Below are 20,709 nucleotides of genomic sequence, written 5' to 3' on the forward strand. Positions count from 1 at the left end.
CTGAGGGTGGTCCTTGGCATCTGCAACAGCCAGCAGGACCTCAGCACTGCTGAGCTGGGGCTGCTCTTGGAGCTTCACACATTGTCCTGCATCAGCTCTGCCCTCCCCAAAATGGGGAATTCACATCTGAACAAACCCACTTGTGCTGGGGATTGCAAACCAGAGCCACTCTCCTGCCAGTGTGAGGAATGGACTGTGCTGCCACCTCCTGCCACCATTACCTGCCCCACACCCCCCAAACCCTTCCTCATGGGGAAGAGGAAACAAGGTTTTCACATTTTATTGTAATGAAGTTTGAGTGTCTGAAAAGCAGAGACAAAACCCTCTGCAAGGACTTTCAGACACACAAGGGAAAGGGGAAACTTTGCCACTGGCCCTTCTTCACAGTTTTGTTGTAGAAATGTCTTTAGCTAGCAGTTTCCTTAACTTCCCAGCCACACAGCCATGTGAATGGCTGCCAGTGGTATCTGACAGAGGTGTGCCAGTCCCTCCTGGCCGCAGAGAACAAAAATAACTGCAGAAGATAACTTGAGCGTACTTGAACCCAGGTGGCAGAAACAGAAACCCAAACAGTTTACTTAAACAATACAATTATTTGAAATAATAAGGTTGATAATTTTGGGAAAAGAACTTCTATTTTTAAGTCTCTGGACAGGTTTACTTTTGTAAATATAAACCCCTTCTCATATAGCAAAGAGGGAGAAACTTCTGGTAGAAGTGCAGTCCTGGACTGGCATTAGTCCCCTGTGCGGGAGCAAGTGAACACTGACCCAATCCCAGACCCCCCCCGGAGAACTGGTGGCAGAGAGGCAGGAAAATGTGTTTCTTGTGGTTCATGTGGTGAAACATGGGGCTCGGTCTCCTGTTTCCAGCAGCCAGTGTGGAGGCTGAGTCCACAGTAACCAGTCTGCTCAGTGATGGTGACAGAAAGCCCACCTCCATGCTGGGAACATGGTGACAGTCCCTGCTCCAGCTGGGGCCTGCTGCCTTGCTGGCTGTGGTGGGCAAGGAAGTTTTGTGCTGGGGAATTTCAATCCATTTGATTTATTGCCATTGGTGATAAAACCAGAAGCGTAGAGCCAGAGGCACAGTTCCTGTGAAGAGTTTATTGGTGTAGCTGTTTCCACTACAGTCAGAAGAGTCACAATGCACAGAAACAACAGGCCTCCTACACTACACAGGGAGGACAGGACACACACGGCCACAGACACACAGAGACACTTGTCTCTCTGCCCCGGGCCCTGTAGGGGCCAGGCTGTGGGCAGGACCTGCTGTGGGGAGGCTTCTTTCTCTGATGGGATATTGCTGCAGCCTCCCGAGGAAGGCATTGGACCCTCCCGGTAATGAAGCACCCACCATCTCTCGCAGGAGCCAGGCTGGTACGTGGGAATGGGGGCAGCATCTTCTCCCAAGTCCAATGGTGAAGTGAGCATCCCAGCTTCCTCTGGAAGAACAGTCCAGCTCTGACCATCAGGAAGAGGCTGAGCTGCCTTTCTCTCCTGGCACTAACCTTGGAGTTTCCAGGGGCAGCAAGGGCACCATCAAACAGTTCCTGGGCCAGCTCTGAACACAGGCTGCCAGCTCGGGGACACCCTAGGGAACAGGTCTGTCAGGTGGGAAGGTGTGATGCACAGCAAGTCCCACCTGAACACGAGGAAGAACTTTACTGTGCAGTGACTGAGCACTGGAACAGGTTGCCCAGAGAGACTGTGGAGTGTCCCTCCCTAGAGATATTGCAGAACTGTCTGGATATAATCCTGTGCCATGTGCTCTGGGATGACTTGGCTTGGGCAGGGAGGTTGGACCAGATGATCCACTGTGGTCCCTTCCAACCTGAGCCATTCTGTGATTCTGTGGAGCTGCCCAGAGGTGATTGGGGCTGAGTGCTGGGCACCCTGAGTGCTGCTCCTTCCCACCTGGAGGGCACTGCTGGACATGAAAGGCGATCTCAGTATGGCAGCAAAACTGGAGCTGGGGTTTCAGTGACTTCCTTGCAGGCTTGCAGGGAGCCAGACTCAGTGGATCACTGCACAGGGAAAAGGAGGGGACCCAAAGGACTGGTTTGTGCTCCAGCACTATATTTCGTGTGTAGCTTCTTAAACATGGTTTGTTCTCAGAGACAAGAATGTGGGGATCAGGAACTGGGACACAGCCCTGTGATGAGTGTTTACTCCTGCAACCTCTGTGGTGCAGAATGGCAGAGGACTCCTCTTAATTCCTGCAAGAGGGCAGGCATTCAAGGATTCTGAATACCTGTTTGTCTCCAGCTTTCCCTCCCTGTGCAGTTTGCCTTTGGAAAAAAGGTTGGGAAAACTGAGAGGGAGAGGAGCCAAACAGCCTCTTCCATGTCAAGCAAGAGCTGACAACAGTCAGTTGGGAAGGTGACTGGACAGAAAATGGTCTGGAGGACTGGGCCAGGGTGCCAGTCCCTCTTTGCCTGTCTGCCAGGCTGCGGCAGCCTCATGGGCCAGAAGCTGTGGCAGAGGCTCGGTGTGAGCACTCCTAGAAGGGGGCAGAGAGAGCAGAAGCAAGGCATCTGCCAGCTGAGTAAGGAGGTTGCTGGTCTGGGAGAAGAGGCAGCTTCTGGCCCATTCCTGTGAGCGCTCAGTGTCACGTGCTGAGAAACCCAAGCTACCCAAGCATCATGGTAGTGGAGGGGAATGCAGTGGCACCAGCTGGCATGGTTCCCCTTCACCGCCTGGAGACCAGGCACAGGCTGCCTCCAGCAGGAAGGGGACAGACCCCTGACCCAGGGGCACTCAAGATCCACACAGCTTTGGGATGTGAGAGGCATCTCTCAGCACACCAGGTCCAAGAGGAGAGAGACTCACAGCCTCTGCTGAGCGAGCGATGGGGCAGCCAGAGCTGGGCTGCATCCTGCAGGGCTATGGAACAGCCATTCATTGGTCCAGGCAAGAGACAGTGTGACTCATGGCAAGTCTCCAGTTAGTTCTTGGGAGGGGTGAGCAGGCCTGAGCTGCCTGTCTCACAAGGAGGGAGGGCAGCTCCCAGCTCACACAGGCATGTGCAGCTCGTTGTACTCATCCCGGCCGTCCTCATCGAAATTTGGCTCCGCATCTTCCGAGTCCAACTGAGAAGAGGCAGAGACCAGGCTATGAAGGCCACAGCTGCCCCCCCTGTGGGGTCAAGCCTGGCACAGAGGGATCAGTACACAGCCACCCAGTCAGCTGAGCTGTGCTGGGAAAAGCAAAGCTCTTGCTCCTTCCCCTCCCAACAGGCTCCTTCTTTAAACCCTCATGCTCATCCATGCATCCCCAGCCCAATGCCCTTTCCATTCTAAAGCCTGGGGCTTTGGTCCAGCACTGCAGCTCCTTCCTCTCCCCCTGCTGGCAGCACTCACTTCTGGGTGCTGCTCCAGGCTCTCCAACAAAAGCTCAGGATGTTGACAGCAGCAGAGGAGCTGCCAGCTCTTGAAGAGCTGCCAGAAGCCTGGTACTGTGGTTACATGCTGAAGTGACTACAGCCATAGGCTCTGATGTGCTGCTGGGCTGTTCTTGCTGCTGGTTCAGTGGGGAATTGGTGTGTTTCTTGATGAATGACCCACAAGATGGAAGGGGAAATCCTTATTCCAGGCCTCTGCCTGGTAGGAACCTGTTTCCTTGCCCCAGGCTGCCCATCCATCTCTCACTGCACTCCCAGGGCTACAAGATCCAAGGAAGCCATCCACCACTTACTGCTATTGAACAAACACCCTCAAGGCTTTGCTGGCCCATGATCTCCCAGCCTTTCAGGCTGCCAAATCTCCTCAATCTCATTCCAGTGTTGCAAGCTAGACTGAGGACAGCTCACCGCTTTGAGCTCCCTGTCGTGGAAGAAGCGGGGCAGCACGAAGCGTCGCAATGGCACTGTCATGATCAGGACAAAGGGGAAGGCCAGCGATGCCACTGTAGATTTCACCACCCAGAGCAGTACAATGCAGGCCAGTTGAATGCAGGTGAAGAGATTCATTCTCCAGGTCTTCACCTAGTAGGTAAATCCAGTCTAAGAACGCATTATCTTTCCACACAGATTAACAAAGACCCAACTGGCAAAACAAAACTCTTCTGCATAGCATAGTACAGCAGAGTACTGCTGCTGAAGAGTCCATCCTCCTTTACTCTACAGCCAGGTAGAACTCCGTAACACATCAGCCTCTGTGCTACCTGGCAGCATACCCACCTAGCAAGGCAGTGTCCCTCTACCCCCTCTAGCAGTGCATCAATCCTACAAATTACCTGTCAAATCCATACAATATCCTGACAATACACTCCTGGGTGCAGCCTGCCAGCATTGTACCACCTCTCTGCATGCCTTGCACTTCTCAGCACAAACTTGCAGCCAAGCAGGATCACTAAGCCAAATATCACTCTAACAAAATGCCATCCTCCCCTCACCTGTTTCTTCTTCTTCTTCTCCTCATTACCTCGTTCTGTGCAACCTGCCTTTGCTCACCTTGACAACGTAGATGTGGTCAGGGTGGTGCTTGGATGGCATGAAGATCAGGAGCAGGCGCTCGTAGAGCTGGATGCCGGTGAGCGATGTAACCCCCATGTAGAGGAAAATGCCGAAGAGCACGGCCAGGGGGATCTGCCTCAGCATGTTCCCCATCACAATGGACAGACCTGCACAGACAGAGCTCAGAGCATGCGTGTCCCACACCAGCCCCTCCACAAGGCACCTCAGCCTCCCCACCTCCTCTGTGGCCTGGAGCACCAGGGAAAGGAAGCTCAGTATGGGTAGGTGTGGGCACTCCTGCAGTGAGCAGGCAGAGCATCGACAGGCCCACGGGGCAGGGACACTGCCAGGAGATTCCAGTGCTCGGTGCTGACCTCGCCCCTCCCTTGCTCCCTGAGCAGAGGCTCACCGACAAGGGCAGCAATGAGCACTCCGGTGACACGCTGCTCCTTCACCTCCTCGATCCTGGGCTTCTCCCCGGGTGCGATGGCCTTGCTCATGACGGTCAGGGCATTGACGTGCGTGACGGAGCGCACCGTGGCCGCCGTCAGCCAGGGCAGCCCAAAGAGAGCGCACAGGCCCCCCATAGTGCCAATGAGCAGAAGGTCCAGGTGGAAGCCAGAGCCTTTCAGCAACTTCCTCTCCTTCTTGCTAACAATCAGTCTGGAAGAAAATAGAGCCTGGGTCAGTGCAAGGCCCAGGTCAGGGCCCAGGGACAGCACTGCAGCTGGGGACAACGCGCTCTCTGGAGACAGCACACATGGGGATAACAAGAAGATGGCTGAGGAGGGGAATGGTGGCTGCCAGCCTCAGGTTAGCAGTTTCCTCCTGTGCTTGGCTGAGGCAGTCTCCACCACAGCATGTGCCAAGAGGGGAACCAAAGGATGACGGGAGAAGCCAAGGTACAGTCTGAAATGGCCAGAATCCTGCTCTTGCTGTTCCCTCTGGGATGTCCGTTGCATTTCCAAGTGAACCAGCACCCATCCTGGCCTTGCCTGTCTAGGGGTTAGCAGTGGTTGAGGTTGGAGGGGGAGATACTCACGTAGTGATCTGTGTCTCCATGAAGATAAGAATGAAGACCAGGAGGGCAGGGATGGCAGAGGCAAACATCATCCACAGTGGAAAGGTCCCACTACTGCCCATGGGGTGGATGAACCAGCCACGCTTGTGAGGGGATGTGACCGACAGGCCGGAGGGGACATTCAGCTTCTGGTGGTGTAGTTGCAAAACCCAGCAGTTACTCATTAATACAAACAAGCCCACAGCCTCACACAGCTTTGATCCTCCTGCTCTCCCTATTCTGAACGCCTCCAATGATGGGATAAGCCACCCTGAACTGAGCAGGACTTTCTCATGGATAATCCCCTTCAGTATAAAAAACCCCATGTTCCTTAACATAGGCCTGTGTCATTTCCTTTCAGCTACATAAATTCCCTTCATTTTTTCCAAGAGACCAAGGAAATATCTTCTCTCAGGAACATCGCTCCCATGTCAGTCCTTGCAAACCATGGTTAAAATGCTTCCTTGACCTCTGCTTGGACAAATTAAGTGTTCTGAACTGCCTACCATTTTCTGAGGTGGCTTTCTAGACTTTCCACGACTTTTCTGAGACGTTTTACAGCATTGTTTTTGAAGTACAAACCCCAGAAGTGGCCACATTCTCTGGAAATGACCTCACCCTGACCATGTTCAGAGGGAATATCATGTTTGTGCTCCCATCAGACCACACAGACTCCTAGCTGCACATCATCCTGACCCTGCGTTCATCAGCATTTGAACCCTTGGCTCTGTGCTGCTCTACAGCAATTTCTGCTATCTGCACTGCAGGCAGAGTTTATGATTTGCATTTATGTTAATCAGCATAAGTATGAATAATATTTCTGGAATGTTTGTCCTTGAGTTAAGCTGTGTAACTAAGTACCATTTTCTCGGAAAGCTTTGTACATTTGCTGAGTTAATACTAAAATGATAATGCTTTTGATATTAACTGGAGAAGTGTAGAAGGGCATGAAAAGAATGTAACAAAGTGCATGATTTTACTAATGTCTGATAGACTGAAATTTTTCATTGAAATTCAAATGAATAAAAATGCATTTGGATTCCACCAAACCTTGGGCTGTTTTGATAAAAAGCTTGCATGATGAACAGGAAATACTTTTCACCCTCTTCCCAATCTTAGTGCAAAAAAAAAAAAAACCAAAAAACCAGAAAAACAAAAATAACCAAAAAAAACCAAAAACCCAACCCAATATATAACTCCATATCTACTGAAAAAGGAGAAAAAATAAAACCTGTGAGATATGTTTGTTTGATAACATTAAGTTATGAAATTCAAGTTTGTGCATAAACTGGGAAAAAAATGGTATTTGAGACAAAGTTATCAAAATATTAGTATCCTACCATCAAGGAAAGAATAAGTACATTGGGTAAGAAACTCATGACAAATACCCCATTGAAGCTATTCTACATGCCACCTTCTACAGTGTGCATAAACAGTTTATGTCTTGTTGATTGAATGCAAGTGTTTAGTGTTGCAAAGAAGGAACGAGCTGCATTGAATCTCCCTAAAGCCCCTAAACTTTCCCCTACTAGCAGCTAGAAGAGCAGAAGGATACCGGGGCACTCCAGTCCCTGTAGCTCTGGCCTCAGCCTCAGCAAGACCCTTGGAGCTTCCCTTCAGCGTGGGAGTGAGGGTGAGGGGAATGTTTCTGATTGCTTTGTGCTGTTATGACTCAAGTGGCAGGAAATACAAATTCCCCTTTACACAAGAGCAGGCCAGTGCCACAGGGATCACTGCTGGGCTGCAGGAAAGGCTCAGAGGGCAGTGCTGGCACCTACCTGTGTGTATGTGTCAGTGATGGTGTAATCCACCAGCACCATGACCAGGATGGAGATGGGGATCCCAAAGTCTCCGATGATCCGCCGCGCCTGCAGAACACAGACCTGTCATTAGCAAAGGAACAGGGCAGCTCCGTGCATGCACAAGGAGCCCAGGGCAGAGAGAAGCCCCAGATGGGGCCAACACCACTGTAAACCTGAGCACTGCTGATGGGCACGGCAAGGAAACCCAGCCTTGATCCCTGGGGCTGTGCATCCCACTGCCCACACAACATGCTCCTGTATGACTGGCTAATTGCTCCTGCTGGCCTATTTACACAGTGCTCCAGGTACTACACAGGTACCCTGCATGTAGAGAGATGTCCAAAGAGAAAAAGTTGTAAGTTCTTCTTCTTATATTCTAGTTTAACAGACTTGTATCCAATCCAAGGAGCTTTCCCAAGGTCCAGAGGACTTTCCAGCAGCCTCACTGGAGCAGGACAGTCCAGATACCATCATCAACAGTCAGCTCTTGTCTGCACCCTAGGGTGGGCTACCATCCCTCCTGCAAGGTATTTAAAGGGTTTCTGGTGTTTCTTTGGGGGACGTCCAAGTGTTCTGGACAATAAAGATCTGTAGCCAGAAGCATTATTTGTTTGGTGTGTCCCTTGTCCTTGACATGTGAATCCCACAAACTTCTCACCTTTCCTCCTAAGAAGCGGCTGTTCTTGAACTTGCGCATAAAGAAGGCAATGAAGAAGGTGCCCAGCATGAGGATGAGGGAGAGCAGAGCAGTGTTGGGCTGCATCCTGGTTCCCAGTGACATGGCATCCGTAGAGGGCACGCTGGCATTCAGGCTGCTCTGCACGTTTGGTGGGTAGAACTTCAGCAAAGGATGTTCTGCAAACACCTGAGCAGGTGAGAGAAGCAGCTGACAAGTTACCACAAGGAGGAGCAGGGGGCACTGTCACTACTGGGGCAGGGGGAAGCGGAGCTGTCCTGCTCTGTGGAGAGGTGAGGGCAGTAGATGGTGGGCACGGACAATCCCAGCATCCGTCACCTCGCCTCGCAACCTACCCAGCTGGAGAGGGTTGGGGAGAGAAAAGTGGCCCCTCTTTAATGCCTCCTGCAGGAAGAGAAGGGGAGAGAGACATTAGGGCTCTTCCTGCCACTCTCTGTGGTGGCACAGGAGCCAGATGGGCTGAGGCATGAGACCAGCAAAGAACTGCTCTGCAGAATGTCTAGGAAAGTTGTGGCTGAGCTGGCCCTGTTCCCTCGCCTCCTGTGTGCTAAAGCAGCAGGTTCCTAAGGGATTAAGAGATGCAGCAGCCCATCTCCCCAGGGAAGGTTCACCTTATACAGTTTGTAGAAGGTCTCATAGATAAAGATGAGGGAGATGAGGAAAGCAAAGATCTCCTGGGTGAAGGGCGAGATGTAGCGCACCAAGAAGCTTCCTTCTGCTGCCACGATAATGAAGATGAAGACGATGAGCCACAAACCAATCCACACTCTGCCTGTGAGATACTCAATGCCTTGTGTCTGGCAGAACTGAAATGGAAAGGGGAAGGAGTTACTCATGTCTCCTCAGGCTGCCTCCTACATCCACTCCCCATTAAGATCAAAGACTGTCCTGGAAAAAAGCATCTACATCTGCTTGGGCATCCAGCACAGAATCAGTCAATTCATGGCATGAATCACAGGTAAATTTGCAGACTTTGCATTAAAAGCTGACAGCTTACACCAAGCAGGTCTTTACTGCTCCAGTCTTTGTAACAGTATCTCCTTCATGCTCTGCTGAAGGCAGCCCATGCGTAACACTCCCCATCCCACCCATTTGGAGGTGCCATTGCTCAAACACAGCTCTCCACTGTTCCATGCACTCAACAGCACAAGCCTGTTCCCTACAAAGGAGAGCCTGAGCATCCTGCTACATCCCAGTGCATAAAGGCCACGATCTCACACAGCACCCTGTGTACAGACAGTTGTATGGGTGTGGAGAAAAGGCCCCAGGCTGCCACCACAGAGGAGACCATCTCCACTGCATCTTCTCATCTACACACCCCAGCTGTTTCCAGGACAAATCATACCCCTCCCTTTGCAGCCTTCCTCAGTACCACCACAGGCAGAGGTACTCCTCTGTACATAGTGACTGGACAAAGCAAAAGTGGTCAGTGAGAAGTGCAGTCACAGGAGAGCAGAGAAATACCCACTCTGCAATAGCATCACCAGTTCCAAACTCTTGACAAGGTGAAAATCCAGCTGTAGAAAAAACCATGCATTTTCAAAGACACAGACATGCTGGGAGTCAGAGAAAAGGAGAAAATTAGATCCACTGCTTGAAGGTACAGTGATACAGGGATACTTTCAAGAGCAAAGAGGTCATGCTACTTGAGAAAGAAACATATGCATCCTGGCTGGCCAGGATACCCCTCCACACAACCTTGGGCTCATCCTTAGAGGTGGGAGTAATATATGTGGCACATCCCAAATGGGTGGTAGACTCAATGTTATTGAGCTTCCATAAAAGGAAACCTGGACACAGATAAAAGTGGTGAAATGGATTTCAAAGGAAGCCCCAAGAACAATAAAGTTTTAGGATGCAGCTACAAGTGCTCATTATCCCAATGAGCGGCAGCACAGGGCTGGGAGACAGTGCTCTCCTCACAATCAGCATGTAGAGGAGTGCTGTTATCAGTGTCACACCTCAAGGGATAATGGATACAATGGATACAGCAATGGGAGGTAGAAGTCCCTGTAGTGGGACTTGCCAAGGGTCAGCAGAGCCAAGGGCAGCCCTGGCTGAGCTGAGAGCAGCCTGGAAGGACTCAAAGAGTTCACAGTAATAAAGACCCTTTGTAGAGCTGAGAAATGCCAGCTGCCCTCTCCAGAGCAAGGACAGAGTGAGCAGGTGCCAAGCACAGACACTGCCTCACATATACCTTGTAAAAAGCTTCTTCAAACACCAGCAGAGGCCCTGAGAAGCCAATGACCAGGAGTGGCTGGGCTCCAAGCAGGGAGAAGAGGATCCCTAAAACCGAGGTGGAGATTATCAGCTCGGAGACCCCCATGAGACCCTCAGTTTTCTCTCCTGGGAAAGAGAACAATGTATGAGTGTTACAGCCCAGACACAGACACCATCACCACAGACAGGCAGTTCTGGACAGAGGAGGCAGGTCCGCATCCCATCAGTCAGAAGTGCCCTGTGTTAGGCAGGGAGCATGGAGGGAGCCCTGGCAGCCGAGGCTGGAGAGGCCAAATGGCAGGGAGGGAACAAGGCAGCAGCTGAGGCACAGCACTACCACTCTCCCTGAGTGAACGGCACCAAAGCCCACCCCAGAACAGCATCACACAGACACAGCCAGTGTCCCAGAGTGCAAAGAGCAGACCAGAAAGCAGGCCCATTACCTAGGAGTCCCCCGAAGGTGATGGCAGGAGAGAGAGCAGCAAAGTAGATGAAGAGAACGGCTGCGAGACACTGGCTGTGCAAGGCGTCTCTGATGTCACTGAGGTATTTGGGGTACCTGCGCTTTATGTCCCGAACCAGACCTCCAAAAAAGATCCCGGTTCGCTTCAAAGGGTCATCCTCAGCTTCCTCCTCTTCTTCCTCAGCTTTCACTTCACACAGCTCTGGAGGTGCATGGAGGGCAAGGTTTCAGCAAGGAACACAGCTGGGCCCTTGGGCTGTCCCTCTCCCCAGTACCTCACAGAGCAGCACTAGCCTGGTGGGCCTCTGCAACAGCACATCCCACTGCCTCCAGCTGTCCCCAGCCACCAGAGTGGCCCACAGCCACTGTCCTGCTCTCCTTGCCTGCTCCCCACTCCCCACTGCAGGAGCCAGGCCCTGCTCACCCTTCTGCCAGGCTCTGGGAGGGGAGGGCCCATTGGTGCACACAGGGCACTAGGCACAAACTTGCCCAAATGTGAATGGAGAGACCTTTGGCTTCCTGAGCAGTGCCCTCCTTCATGGACTTCTGCTCCCTCTCCTTCCTCTTCTTCAGCAGCAACTTCTGGAAGGTGGCAATGGATTTGAGCAAGTCTTTCCCCTCCACCTCTGATGGGGGAATGACAATGCTGCAGTCCAAGAACTCGTTGATTGCATTGAGGAGGTCTTGACGGTCATCTGCCATGTATGCAGCCTCATGGAAGTGCTGGAAGGGGCAGGGAAAAAGAGAGAGGGAGAAGGGTCATACCAAGGCTAGACCCAGCTACTGCAGCCGGGAAAGACAATGCTTGCTGTGACCTTTAGAGGAACATTCTCCCCCTCCATCCACTAGTCATCTCACTACTGCCACTCTGTGACCCACACTCCTGAATCCTACCTCCTGTTTTGAGGGAGAAGCTGGTAGAGCCCTAAAGCATCACAGTTAAAAAGCACAAGAACCACAAACTGAGCAGGGAGCATAAGAAACTCTTGAGAGTCTCCACATGGGAGACAAAAACAGAGCGAGAAAATAGGCATCTACAGCATGAGGGAAGCCATGCAAAGGAAACTAGGCAGAAAAGGGGAGATATTTCTGACAGCAAGAGCAGGCTAGCAAGGAAGGACTAAGGAGACCAGGCAAGGAGCTGCTGGCAAACAGGTGGAAGTGCTGCAGTGCCTCTGGAACATGCCTCCAGAGAAAAGGCTGGAGGATGATGAATGAGTGAACAGCCTGTAAAGGAGGTAGGGGACAGCTAAGGTCCCTGCAGCACACAGACTCCCTGGAGCCACAGCTTCAGTGTAAATGATACTGTGCTCTCTCCACGGCGCCAGGACTGCATAACCTTGCTGTGGCCAGTCCTGGCTGCAGCAGCTAGCTCTGCTCTTCCAGCAGGAGCACCAGAGACTCAAATGAATGAGGTCAGCCCACAAACACAGCACTGGAGCTGGAATGGCACCTCACCTTTTCTGGCTAAAAACACATTCTCAGCTGAGCCTCGCACAACTTCAGGGAAGGAATCTTTCAGTCTTGCTGCCTCTAATGCACTTTTTCTGATTGAGCCTCTTAGTCTCCAGTTCAGTGAAAGTTGTGAATAGAGGCAGTACAGGAAGGTTTGTTACTTGCTTATAGTTATGTGGCACCAGCAGGAAGGACCTGTGGACCTCTGATCCTCTTGTGCTGGATGTATGCAGCAGATGCTCAGATTGTCTTTCCTTTCTAAGGTAATCAATTTCAATTTCTGCCATCTAGACAGATTGGGGACTTCTAGCAGTGCACTTGCTTGGGTGAAAAACCTTCCTGTCTCCTCATCTCTCTTATATGGATGTGCTCCTCTGCATGGATGCCCCAGCCATGGAACTCAGCTAAAAAGCTCCATCCAAACACCTGAAAACAGTCCCCAGGAACTGCTGGGTTTTTGTTAGTGTAGTCCAGGCCAGGTGCCATGGTCAGAGGCATCACTCAGCCTCCCCACCTCTCTGTGAAATGTCAACCTAACACCACTCCTCTAACCCTGGGACATCCTTTTCTCCTGCTTTTACTCATGATCCCTTTCTTCATCCAGCATAGCACACTCTCTCTCAGCCAAATAAGTGTCTGTCCTACTCTTTCCTCTCCACTGGAGCATTCTACCTTGGCCAAGCCAGGCTGATCTTAAAAATCACAGGTGCTCACACCTGCCTACCCCACCTGAGCCCTTGCACAGCTCTCATCTAAGGGCTGTCTTCTGAGGAGCCAGCAAAGCTCCCTCACAGCATCACTGCCCACCAGCTCCTCACCTTGTCAGACATGAGAGTGGAGATTGAGCGGCCAATTTCGTGGTAGTCCATGTTGGCCTGGCTAGGTCCCAGCAGCACAAAGATGAATCTGACAGGAATTGGGACCTCCAAGACAGATTCCAGGAAGACAGCCTCATTCAGTCGGACGAAGGCCATGGTTGGCTGCTCCAGAAACTGCACACAACCTACCGGGGGCAAGGTTTGCAGCAGAGTTAATCACTGGAGTGAGCTGTACTGGGCTGCCTTTAACAGCAGACAGGGGTTTTGGAGGTTCCTACAAGTCCTGCAGTCGTGTACTTTCTCCAGACCACAGACACAGCACTGAACTTCACACTGAGGACTGCTCCAAGTGCTTCACTGATCATTCAAAAGCAGTGCTACTTTCTTTAGCCTCCCAGTTAGCCCATTCTCAATCCCTTACAGATGGGCTCTACTTACACTATAAGGGTCTAAATTTAAATCAGAAGGTTTTTTCCCACTTATGGAAGGAAACTTTTACATGTTACTTTTATCAAACAAACTTCTAATCTCATCAAAGAATGAAATCAGGTTTGTTTGACATGACCTATTTCCCATAAACCTTACTGCTTGGCAATAATTACATTCATATTCTTTAGCTCTTTAGTAATTGAATCCCATATTAGCTCTGCCACTATGCTGGCCGAGAAGGATGTCAGGTTAAACAGACTATAGGAACTGGCTCACTGTTCTCCCCTCCCTGAGCTATGAGTTTTCTCTGTTACCTTGTACCTTCCCTGTATTCCTGAACTTTTTTTTTTTTTTTCAGAGAAAAGTCAGTGCTCTAAAGACTCAAAGGTGCAAACTGCACATTTTGTTTTACAATGTCTGCATCTCGTCAGTGCTTGGCAGTCTTCTCAGTTCCTAACAGATTGGGAAGTACTCCTGCATCCTCCAGCACACCAGCCACTTCCTTCACATACCCAGCACAAATGTTTATTGAATACTGGTATTTCATTGGCATTATTACTGATCTTTCTGCCATCTGTGTCCAGCAAAGAGCTGTGCTCTGTCAGGCTGGCAAATCTGGGCCTTCTGAGAGTCAAAGCAAATCCCAAGACACAGCCTTAGCTCAGAAACAAGCCAATGTTTAGTTATTTGAGTACTCAAAAGTGCACTTATGAACCTGAGTTGGCCTCATCGTGATTAAGCATCAGTTAGGTTGAGCTGCCAAGCCTCTTTGCCTGAGCTTTTAATCTACTGGGTAGACAATGACATTTATTTTGCTTGTAGTGTAGTTTGCTGAGAAGTTAATGCCAGCGAAGTGCCAAGAGGAATACTCTTGCAATCAGAAAGCACCAAGCCCACTGATGCTCAGGCCTGTCTGCTCACAGCCCTCCTGTACAGGGAAATATGTCCTGGCAGTGCTACAGTCAATACCTGAGACCTTGCCACCAGCCAGGCCCTGCTTCTGTCAGCTCAAAGCTTGCTAGCACACACACCCAGCAGCCAACACTGGTCAGGGACAGGGCCCAGCTGCTTGCAAGGTGTTAAGAGGCCAGACAAGAGAGCAGCAATGGTCAAGGGGCAGGGTGATGGCTTGGCCATCAGTCCTTCAGGCACCACTCACCTACTTCTGAGCTGCAAAACCAGACATACTGTGAGCCTGGCAGGACTTCCACTCCTAAGTTGGGCCCCAGCTCCCAGGAGCAACATCAGTCAACCTCTTTTTTAATTTAGGAAAAGAACTAGCCTGGCAGGCCATAAATTTGCTATACACAAACAGAAGATGAACTATCACCAAAGGAGGGAGTGTACCAGGCTCACTCCCCAGCTGAAAACGTATGAGAGGACCAAATATCCCTGGGGAGTGAGGGCACACCAGGATCTGCACTAGTCACTGGGGGATTCTACATGCCACCTCTTACCCACAAGCACCACTGTGGCCTCTGAATCTTCAGGGATTTTCTCCATCAGCTTCAAGTATTTACGATGGCCCTCAGAGTTATGAAGATGTGGGTTTTTCTGCCAGGAAAGAATACAAATAAGTAAGGGTGAAGTCCCCATGCTTTGGTCTCCCTACACAGCCTTGCACCCCACTGGCACAAATGCAGCTGGGCTTGCCTTGGCAGCACACCCAATGCCTGCTTCACAGCAAGGCACCCTCACAGCAAAGGCCACCCTGCAAGTGCCAGGGCTGCTGCTGCCACTACATGCTCAAGCAGACATCTGCACACAGTGCAAAGCCATAACTAGGTACCAAAATCATAATGCAGCGACCCAGTGCTCCAGGTGACCCAGTTCTTGCATTACAAAGTTTCCCCACAAAGGGGCTCAGAAGTGGGCACCATGGCCTGCTGGCAGCCAACAGCTGTCCCCAGAGTGTGGAAAAAACACAGTAACCCCCCACAGGTCACCCTCACCTCCTTGCACTCAGTCTCGTTGGCCTTGGGGTCAGCCATCTCAATGCGCTCCTCCCCCATGAGGGGCACACATGTGTCCGTGGTGTGGTTGTGATGGTGGTTCCCCACGATGGAGTTCATGCTGGAGCTGGAGTGGTTCCTTGGGAAGAAGCCCTCTTTCTCATCATTGGGATGGCTGAGGGGAGAGTGGTGGCCATGAGGGGACGTGCCTCCCTTGCCACCTGGGGCTCACAGGTAACCCCCAGCCCTGAGAGCCCGCATCCACATGCACCCACCTGTGCTTCAGCAGCAGCGCACGCAGCACGTTGGCTCGATCTTCTGCCCTGATCTGGTCAGAGATGATCATGGTCTCCACCATGAGGTGAGCAATGCCAGGCAGAGTGGTCTGCTCCAAGTCAAGGAGGACGGCACCTGCCAGCATGAGGGGAAGAGCCCTGCTCCTAGAGTGCAACACTCTCCATTGCATTCACACTCTGGGGACATAGCTGTCCCACCAGGAGCCAGGCTTTGGTTGGGGTACAGATTCAGCTGAGAGATGCCCAAGTGCCCCATGTCCTTTCTGTAAACCCTTGCCCCAAGAGAACCCAAAAGCTCCAAGATGCAGTTGTCATTCTGGTATCTCCTTTCATTTCAGTCTCCCACTCTGACCAAATTTACTGACCACATCAAAGATGGGTCCAAGGCCTGCTGGCCAAGGCACAGCTGGGGGTTGCAGCTTCCATGTGCCTGAGACCAGTGAAGCAGAGTGTGGAACTAACAAAGGCACCCTTGAGCTAATGCAAACCCTGAAAACAGGCTGCAGAGTGTCTCCACAGAACCTACATGAAGCCTGGACACAGATGTTGTTTTGTGCCTCCAGTGAGGCACCTAACAGTGACAGAAGCTATCCAGCAAAACCTGTCCTAGAGCAAGAGACAAAGCCTGGTCTGCTCTTCCTCACTCACCGTGGGCAATAGTCTTCCTGAGCTCCAACAGACTGCGGAAGGACAGTGAAGCCACATGGGGCTTCCCCCACCTTGCTGTATCCTCCTCCACATCCTCCTCAAACTTGATCCAGCGGGCTGTCTCCCTCCAGTGCATCTCCTGGTTCTTATCCACCACCAGCTCATTCAGCTCCACAAACACCTAATGTGGACCACAAGGACATGAGATACATACAGCTCTACCAGCAGCACACAGAAACACTCAGCTCTCTTCTTGAGGTACTGCCTGGTCTATCCGAGGATACTGGAACAGATCTGCCATGGTTTAACCAGAGGTGAACTGCACAGAACAGCCAGGATAAATATCACTGACAGCATGGCAGGAGTTTCCATCAGCACATGGAGCACCACAAAGCTCCAAGTCACATGATGTGGGCAGAAAGGAGAGAATAATGCAATGCAGCATCCCTTTCTACCAAACTGCTGCAATTTTGTCCTCTGCCTTCCTCTTGGTGTCCCCCTAATTCTCCCACACTTACCAAAGATAGTGATGTTACTGTGCTGCCAATTGCCACAATAACATCACAATTTCTGTGACTTTTAAATGTCTTTCCTAAAGTCAGAGCTTTGTGGTTTCAGGGAAATCTCCCCTTATATTGAAAAAAGTGTATTTTCAGCTCTCATGGTAATGAATAACAGCATGAAATGTCACCCTCAAGGTCATGTAAATAATTAATTATATTGAAACACATCGCTTTATAAATTTTATGTTTCTAGTGCTGATTTATGGCTTCTGAACAAGTGTGGGAGGACAGCACATGGATACCTCGTGGGGCTTTCTATCCAACTTCTTCTTCTTCTTCTTTTTCTTGACAGATGGAGTTGATGCTAATTTTTTGCTTGTCCTGGTGACCTGACTCCGAGATGGTTTTTTCATCAGATGCCTCCTCACACCTGGGTTATCTTCAAAGCGGTGGCCTGAAGACATAGGAAAGGAAAAAAGCCACCAATTTGTCTAGTGGATATACACTGTCTGGCAGGGAAACACATCCAAGCACGTCCTTCTCTCATAAACTTAGGCTATCAAAACCCTGGCAGCTGGAGAACTCACCATCCTCCGCCAGAATTCTGAAAATCCTTTCTGCCTCATTTGCCTACTTTCATCTCTTCCAGAGATGTGAGCTAACCTCTTCACAGAGAAGGCTTCCTCATAGGCTGTGCTTACTCTTGGGGCTTCATCACAAATGCTTTTATTCGTAGCAGTCAAACAAGTGGTGTGGGAATCCTCCCCATAATCTCCCAAAAAAAAGCAACCTGCAGCCTTGCCTACACAGTTCTGCACCCACACAGCAAAGGCAGGCACCTGGCTGAGCCTCACCCCTTGCACCAGGGAAGGCCTGGTGCTCAGCAAGCATGAAGGGCAGTGAAAGGGAAGGCTATTTAGCTGCTGGTCTGGGAGACATAAGGAAATATCAATGTCTGTTTTATTTAATTGTGTGACGAGACTGTAGGATAACACTGCAGCCTGGGGCTGGCTCCGAGGCTGGCAGTGAAGTTGAGCTATCGCTGCTTCTAAATGATCTGCAGTGCTGCTGTAATGCCCTCAAAAAGGTCTGAGTTAAAAACTGGCTGGCTGAGGCAAAGCCTCCCAAAGGCTGTTAAGGCTGCTTCACAGACCCATCACTGTGCTGCTGGCTAGCCAGTGCCCACCAAAATGCAGCCACAACCATGCCAGCCTTTTTGCAATGCCAGAGAAACAGCACCAGGCAACAGCTTGCCAGGGAGGATTTCCCTGGACACTACCCAGGGACAGCAAGTGTATCTTTCTCAGCACAGACAACCCACAGGAATGTGGAAACCCTCAGAGCCTCATTACAGGATGGGCAGGCTCACCCAACTAGATTATGGAGTCAGGGCTTCTGCTCAGCTTTGGTCCATTGAGGTTTGCTGGCTGTGCTTGTAAGACAATGCCAAGGTCTTCTCTCTGGCAGAGCAAGGACAGCTCTCCATTGGCTGGGGTGAATGTTCTGCTTGCATACATCTTTCTGCACCTAGCTTCAAGACCAGCAGCTTTCAGGGTATGAGAGACAATAAAAAGCACAGGGTTTTAAGTCTGAGTGGCCTCTTTGATGTTGCAGAAAAATATCTGTACATCTCTGGCATGGAAAGACACACCCAGCATCAGGCCAGGCATACCATGGCCTTGCACCTTGGAAATCTGGGTCGCTAAATTAAATATAAAAGGAATCAATACTGAGCCTGAGGGCATTTTCCCCCATTGGCTGCCCTGCTGATGCACGTCCTGCTGATGGTGGGACTCCTCCCTGCTCCACTTACTGCCCTGCAATGTCGATAGGAGCCAATACCGGCCCAATAACCACCACAAACGCTTCTGGGAGCCGGGCACGTGTGGGGCTTCCATGGAGTTTCACATGGATTTCTCCATTCCTGCACGCACAGCAGCCACTTCAGCACACTCAGTATGAGCTCATGCATGAAGCAAGCAGTCCAGCATGCTGATGATCTTGGTATCTGGCACCTTTGCTCCAATCCCTGCAGCTTCTGATTCTCCTATGCACCCTGGGACTTCTTCTCTCTGTGTCCCTGGAAAACCAAGCCCAAGGTACACTCTACTCAGCAAGACAAAGGACAGAAAGTTTTCCTCTCAGCAATGACAACTTATTACACAGTGTTCTTCAACAACAGCCCTAGAAAGCATCCACAGTCTTAGCCAGACAATGGCTGGAGGACAGATAAAAAGCAAGGAGCCACATTTCCTGACAGCACTTCCAGTGACTCCCACACTCAGTGACAAGGACAGGAATCAGAGTGCTGCAGGGTCAGAGAGCATCAGTGAATGCATATCTCCAGAGCCCTACCTACAGCAGACTAAGGAGAGAAGTACTTTGCTGCTCTTCCTTGGTAGTGTTTGTGGTTATTGAGATGCCAGCTGGGGGATACAACTCATAGGAGCAGGGTGGGCACCTGGTCTTAATTTAGGAGAACCCCTGGCTTAGGGAGTCCCAAGCAGAACCCAGCTGAAGTGCTCCAGGCTGCTCTACAGAGACCATTTCTGGTGACTTCCCCAATGAAAGTCAAGCTCAAAAGAGCACCTAAAAGTCCTTATTCAGGACAGGATCTTAGACTGAGACCAAAGGGTGATATGCTCAGGGCATACATCTGTCATTTTTGCTTGAAGCCAAACTCCCCAAGGAGTGCTGCTCTTGCTGTGGCTCCTCTCCAGTGCTCCCCAGGATCTGAGTGTGAAGACAGTGATGTCAGAGGACAGAGAGCAATTCCTATGGTAGCTCCACTACAATGAACTGATATGTCACCCTCCCACACAGCATCTCCTACAGTCTCTTCCAGAAGATGATCTCGCCACGTTAGCTTCCACAGTCAGATTTTTTCAGATGAACAAGTTGCTTTTCCACCAGCTTAAATCTGAATATGACAAATATGACTGTACTGGTTACAGTCTTCCCCAAGAATGCCTTCGCTAGCAGGCAATTGCCTTCAATTTACACCTTCAATAGCTCCTGCTCCCCTCCTTTCATTCCCCTCAATCCACAAGAAGAAAGACCAGAAAAGAGGCATCCAAGTATTTGTATCAGTACTAGACAGCAACCTGCTATCCTGGCATCACAAGGATAATGCACACTGCCCATTCACCCTAATGCTTAAGTTATAGCAAGAAAAAGGACTTTAAACTCAGACTCTTGAAATATATAAAAAGATACTTAAAACTCAGATTCTTGAAATATTTGAAACTAGACTAAATGAAATGCTAATCAACATACTGTAAGACACAGCCTCATGCTGGCTTCTGGAAAAAGCTACTGCCCTGTCCTGCACAGAGCCCAAGTCTCTCCTGGCTGATGCTGAGTTCAGTGTGATAGGGATAGCTCATCCCTGCTGACAACCAGGTGCCAGGTCCAGCACTCTCCACACTCTAAACACAAAAGAATGTAAGGAGACCAAGGAATCCATTCTGTTCAAAATATATTCCTTCTGGATCTGAGCTGGTTCTGGAAGAGACATTGCCATGGAGTAAATAGGTGGGCAGATGGCACTGGCTGAAAGTGAGCTGGCTCTGCACAAAACAGACTCTGGTGTCTCAGCCATGTCTGACTCTGCCATACCTCTCTGCAGGATTGATCCACAATGTGGATTCATTATACAATTAAGAGTTTACTGTACAGAGCACCTACAGTATTAGCTGTAGCAATCAATGAATGTGTTAACTACTAGAAAGCCCATCTTCCCCACTTTGTAAGTGATGCATTATCACACCTTGCAGGGTGATCTGCCCCTTTTACCTTCCCAAGAATATCCATGTTTTCCAAGGTGAACCTGGAACAATTTCTTCACACTTTTAATTTACAGCTCATTCAGCTTGGGACAGCTGATGGGAGCAATTTGCTCCAGGTTTCTA

At 50.4% G+C, this 20,709-nt stretch overlaps 1 protein-coding gene across 5 annotated transcripts in view; it reads right to left on the minus strand.

Annotated features, from left to right (window-relative positions):
- Window positions 1–1,086: 1,086 nt before the first annotated feature.
- Window positions 1,087–20,709, minus strand: part of SLC4A3 (solute carrier family 4 member 3) — a 33,880-nt gene continuing 14,257 nt past the window's right edge. For 4 of the 5 annotated variants that reach the window (XM_074548615.1, XM_074548618.1, XM_074548616.1 and 1 more), the window contains 17 exons: window positions 17,101–17,252; window positions 16,296–16,476; window positions 15,627–15,762; window positions 15,352–15,526; window positions 14,857–14,953; window positions 12,971–13,155; window positions 11,207–11,420; window positions 10,678–10,899; window positions 10,212–10,360; window positions 8,626–8,820; window positions 7,976–8,182; window positions 7,294–7,383; window positions 5,498–5,664; window positions 4,865–5,118; window positions 4,453–4,622; window positions 3,811–3,984; window positions 1,087–3,091 (listed from right to left, as the gene is read on the minus strand). In XM_074548615.1, coding sequence (XP_074404716.1) covers window positions 3,014–3,091; window positions 3,811–3,984; window positions 4,453–4,622; window positions 4,865–5,118; window positions 5,498–5,664; window positions 7,294–7,383; window positions 7,976–8,182; window positions 8,626–8,820; window positions 10,212–10,360; window positions 10,678–10,899; window positions 11,207–11,420; window positions 12,971–13,155; window positions 14,857–14,953; window positions 15,352–15,526; window positions 15,627–15,762; window positions 16,296–16,476; window positions 17,101–17,252 — 2,846 coding nt within the window. In that variant the 3' untranslated portion in view covers window positions 1,087–3,013. The remainder of the gene's footprint in view (window positions 3,092–3,810; window positions 3,985–4,452; window positions 4,623–4,864; window positions 5,119–5,497; window positions 5,665–7,293; window positions 7,384–7,975; window positions 8,183–8,625; window positions 8,821–10,211; window positions 10,361–10,677; window positions 10,900–11,206; window positions 11,421–12,970; window positions 13,156–14,856; window positions 14,954–15,351; window positions 15,527–15,626; window positions 15,763–16,295; window positions 16,477–17,100; window positions 17,253–20,709) is intronic. The other variant, XM_074548617.1, reaches the window with a different exon arrangement.

The sequence above is a fragment of the Zonotrichia albicollis genome, chromosome 10 (genome assembly GCF_047830755.1).
Source record: "Zonotrichia albicollis isolate bZonAlb1 chromosome 10, bZonAlb1.hap1, whole genome shotgun sequence".
In the NCBI taxonomy this organism is placed as follows: Eukaryota; Metazoa; Chordata; class Aves; order Passeriformes; family Passerellidae; genus Zonotrichia; species Zonotrichia albicollis.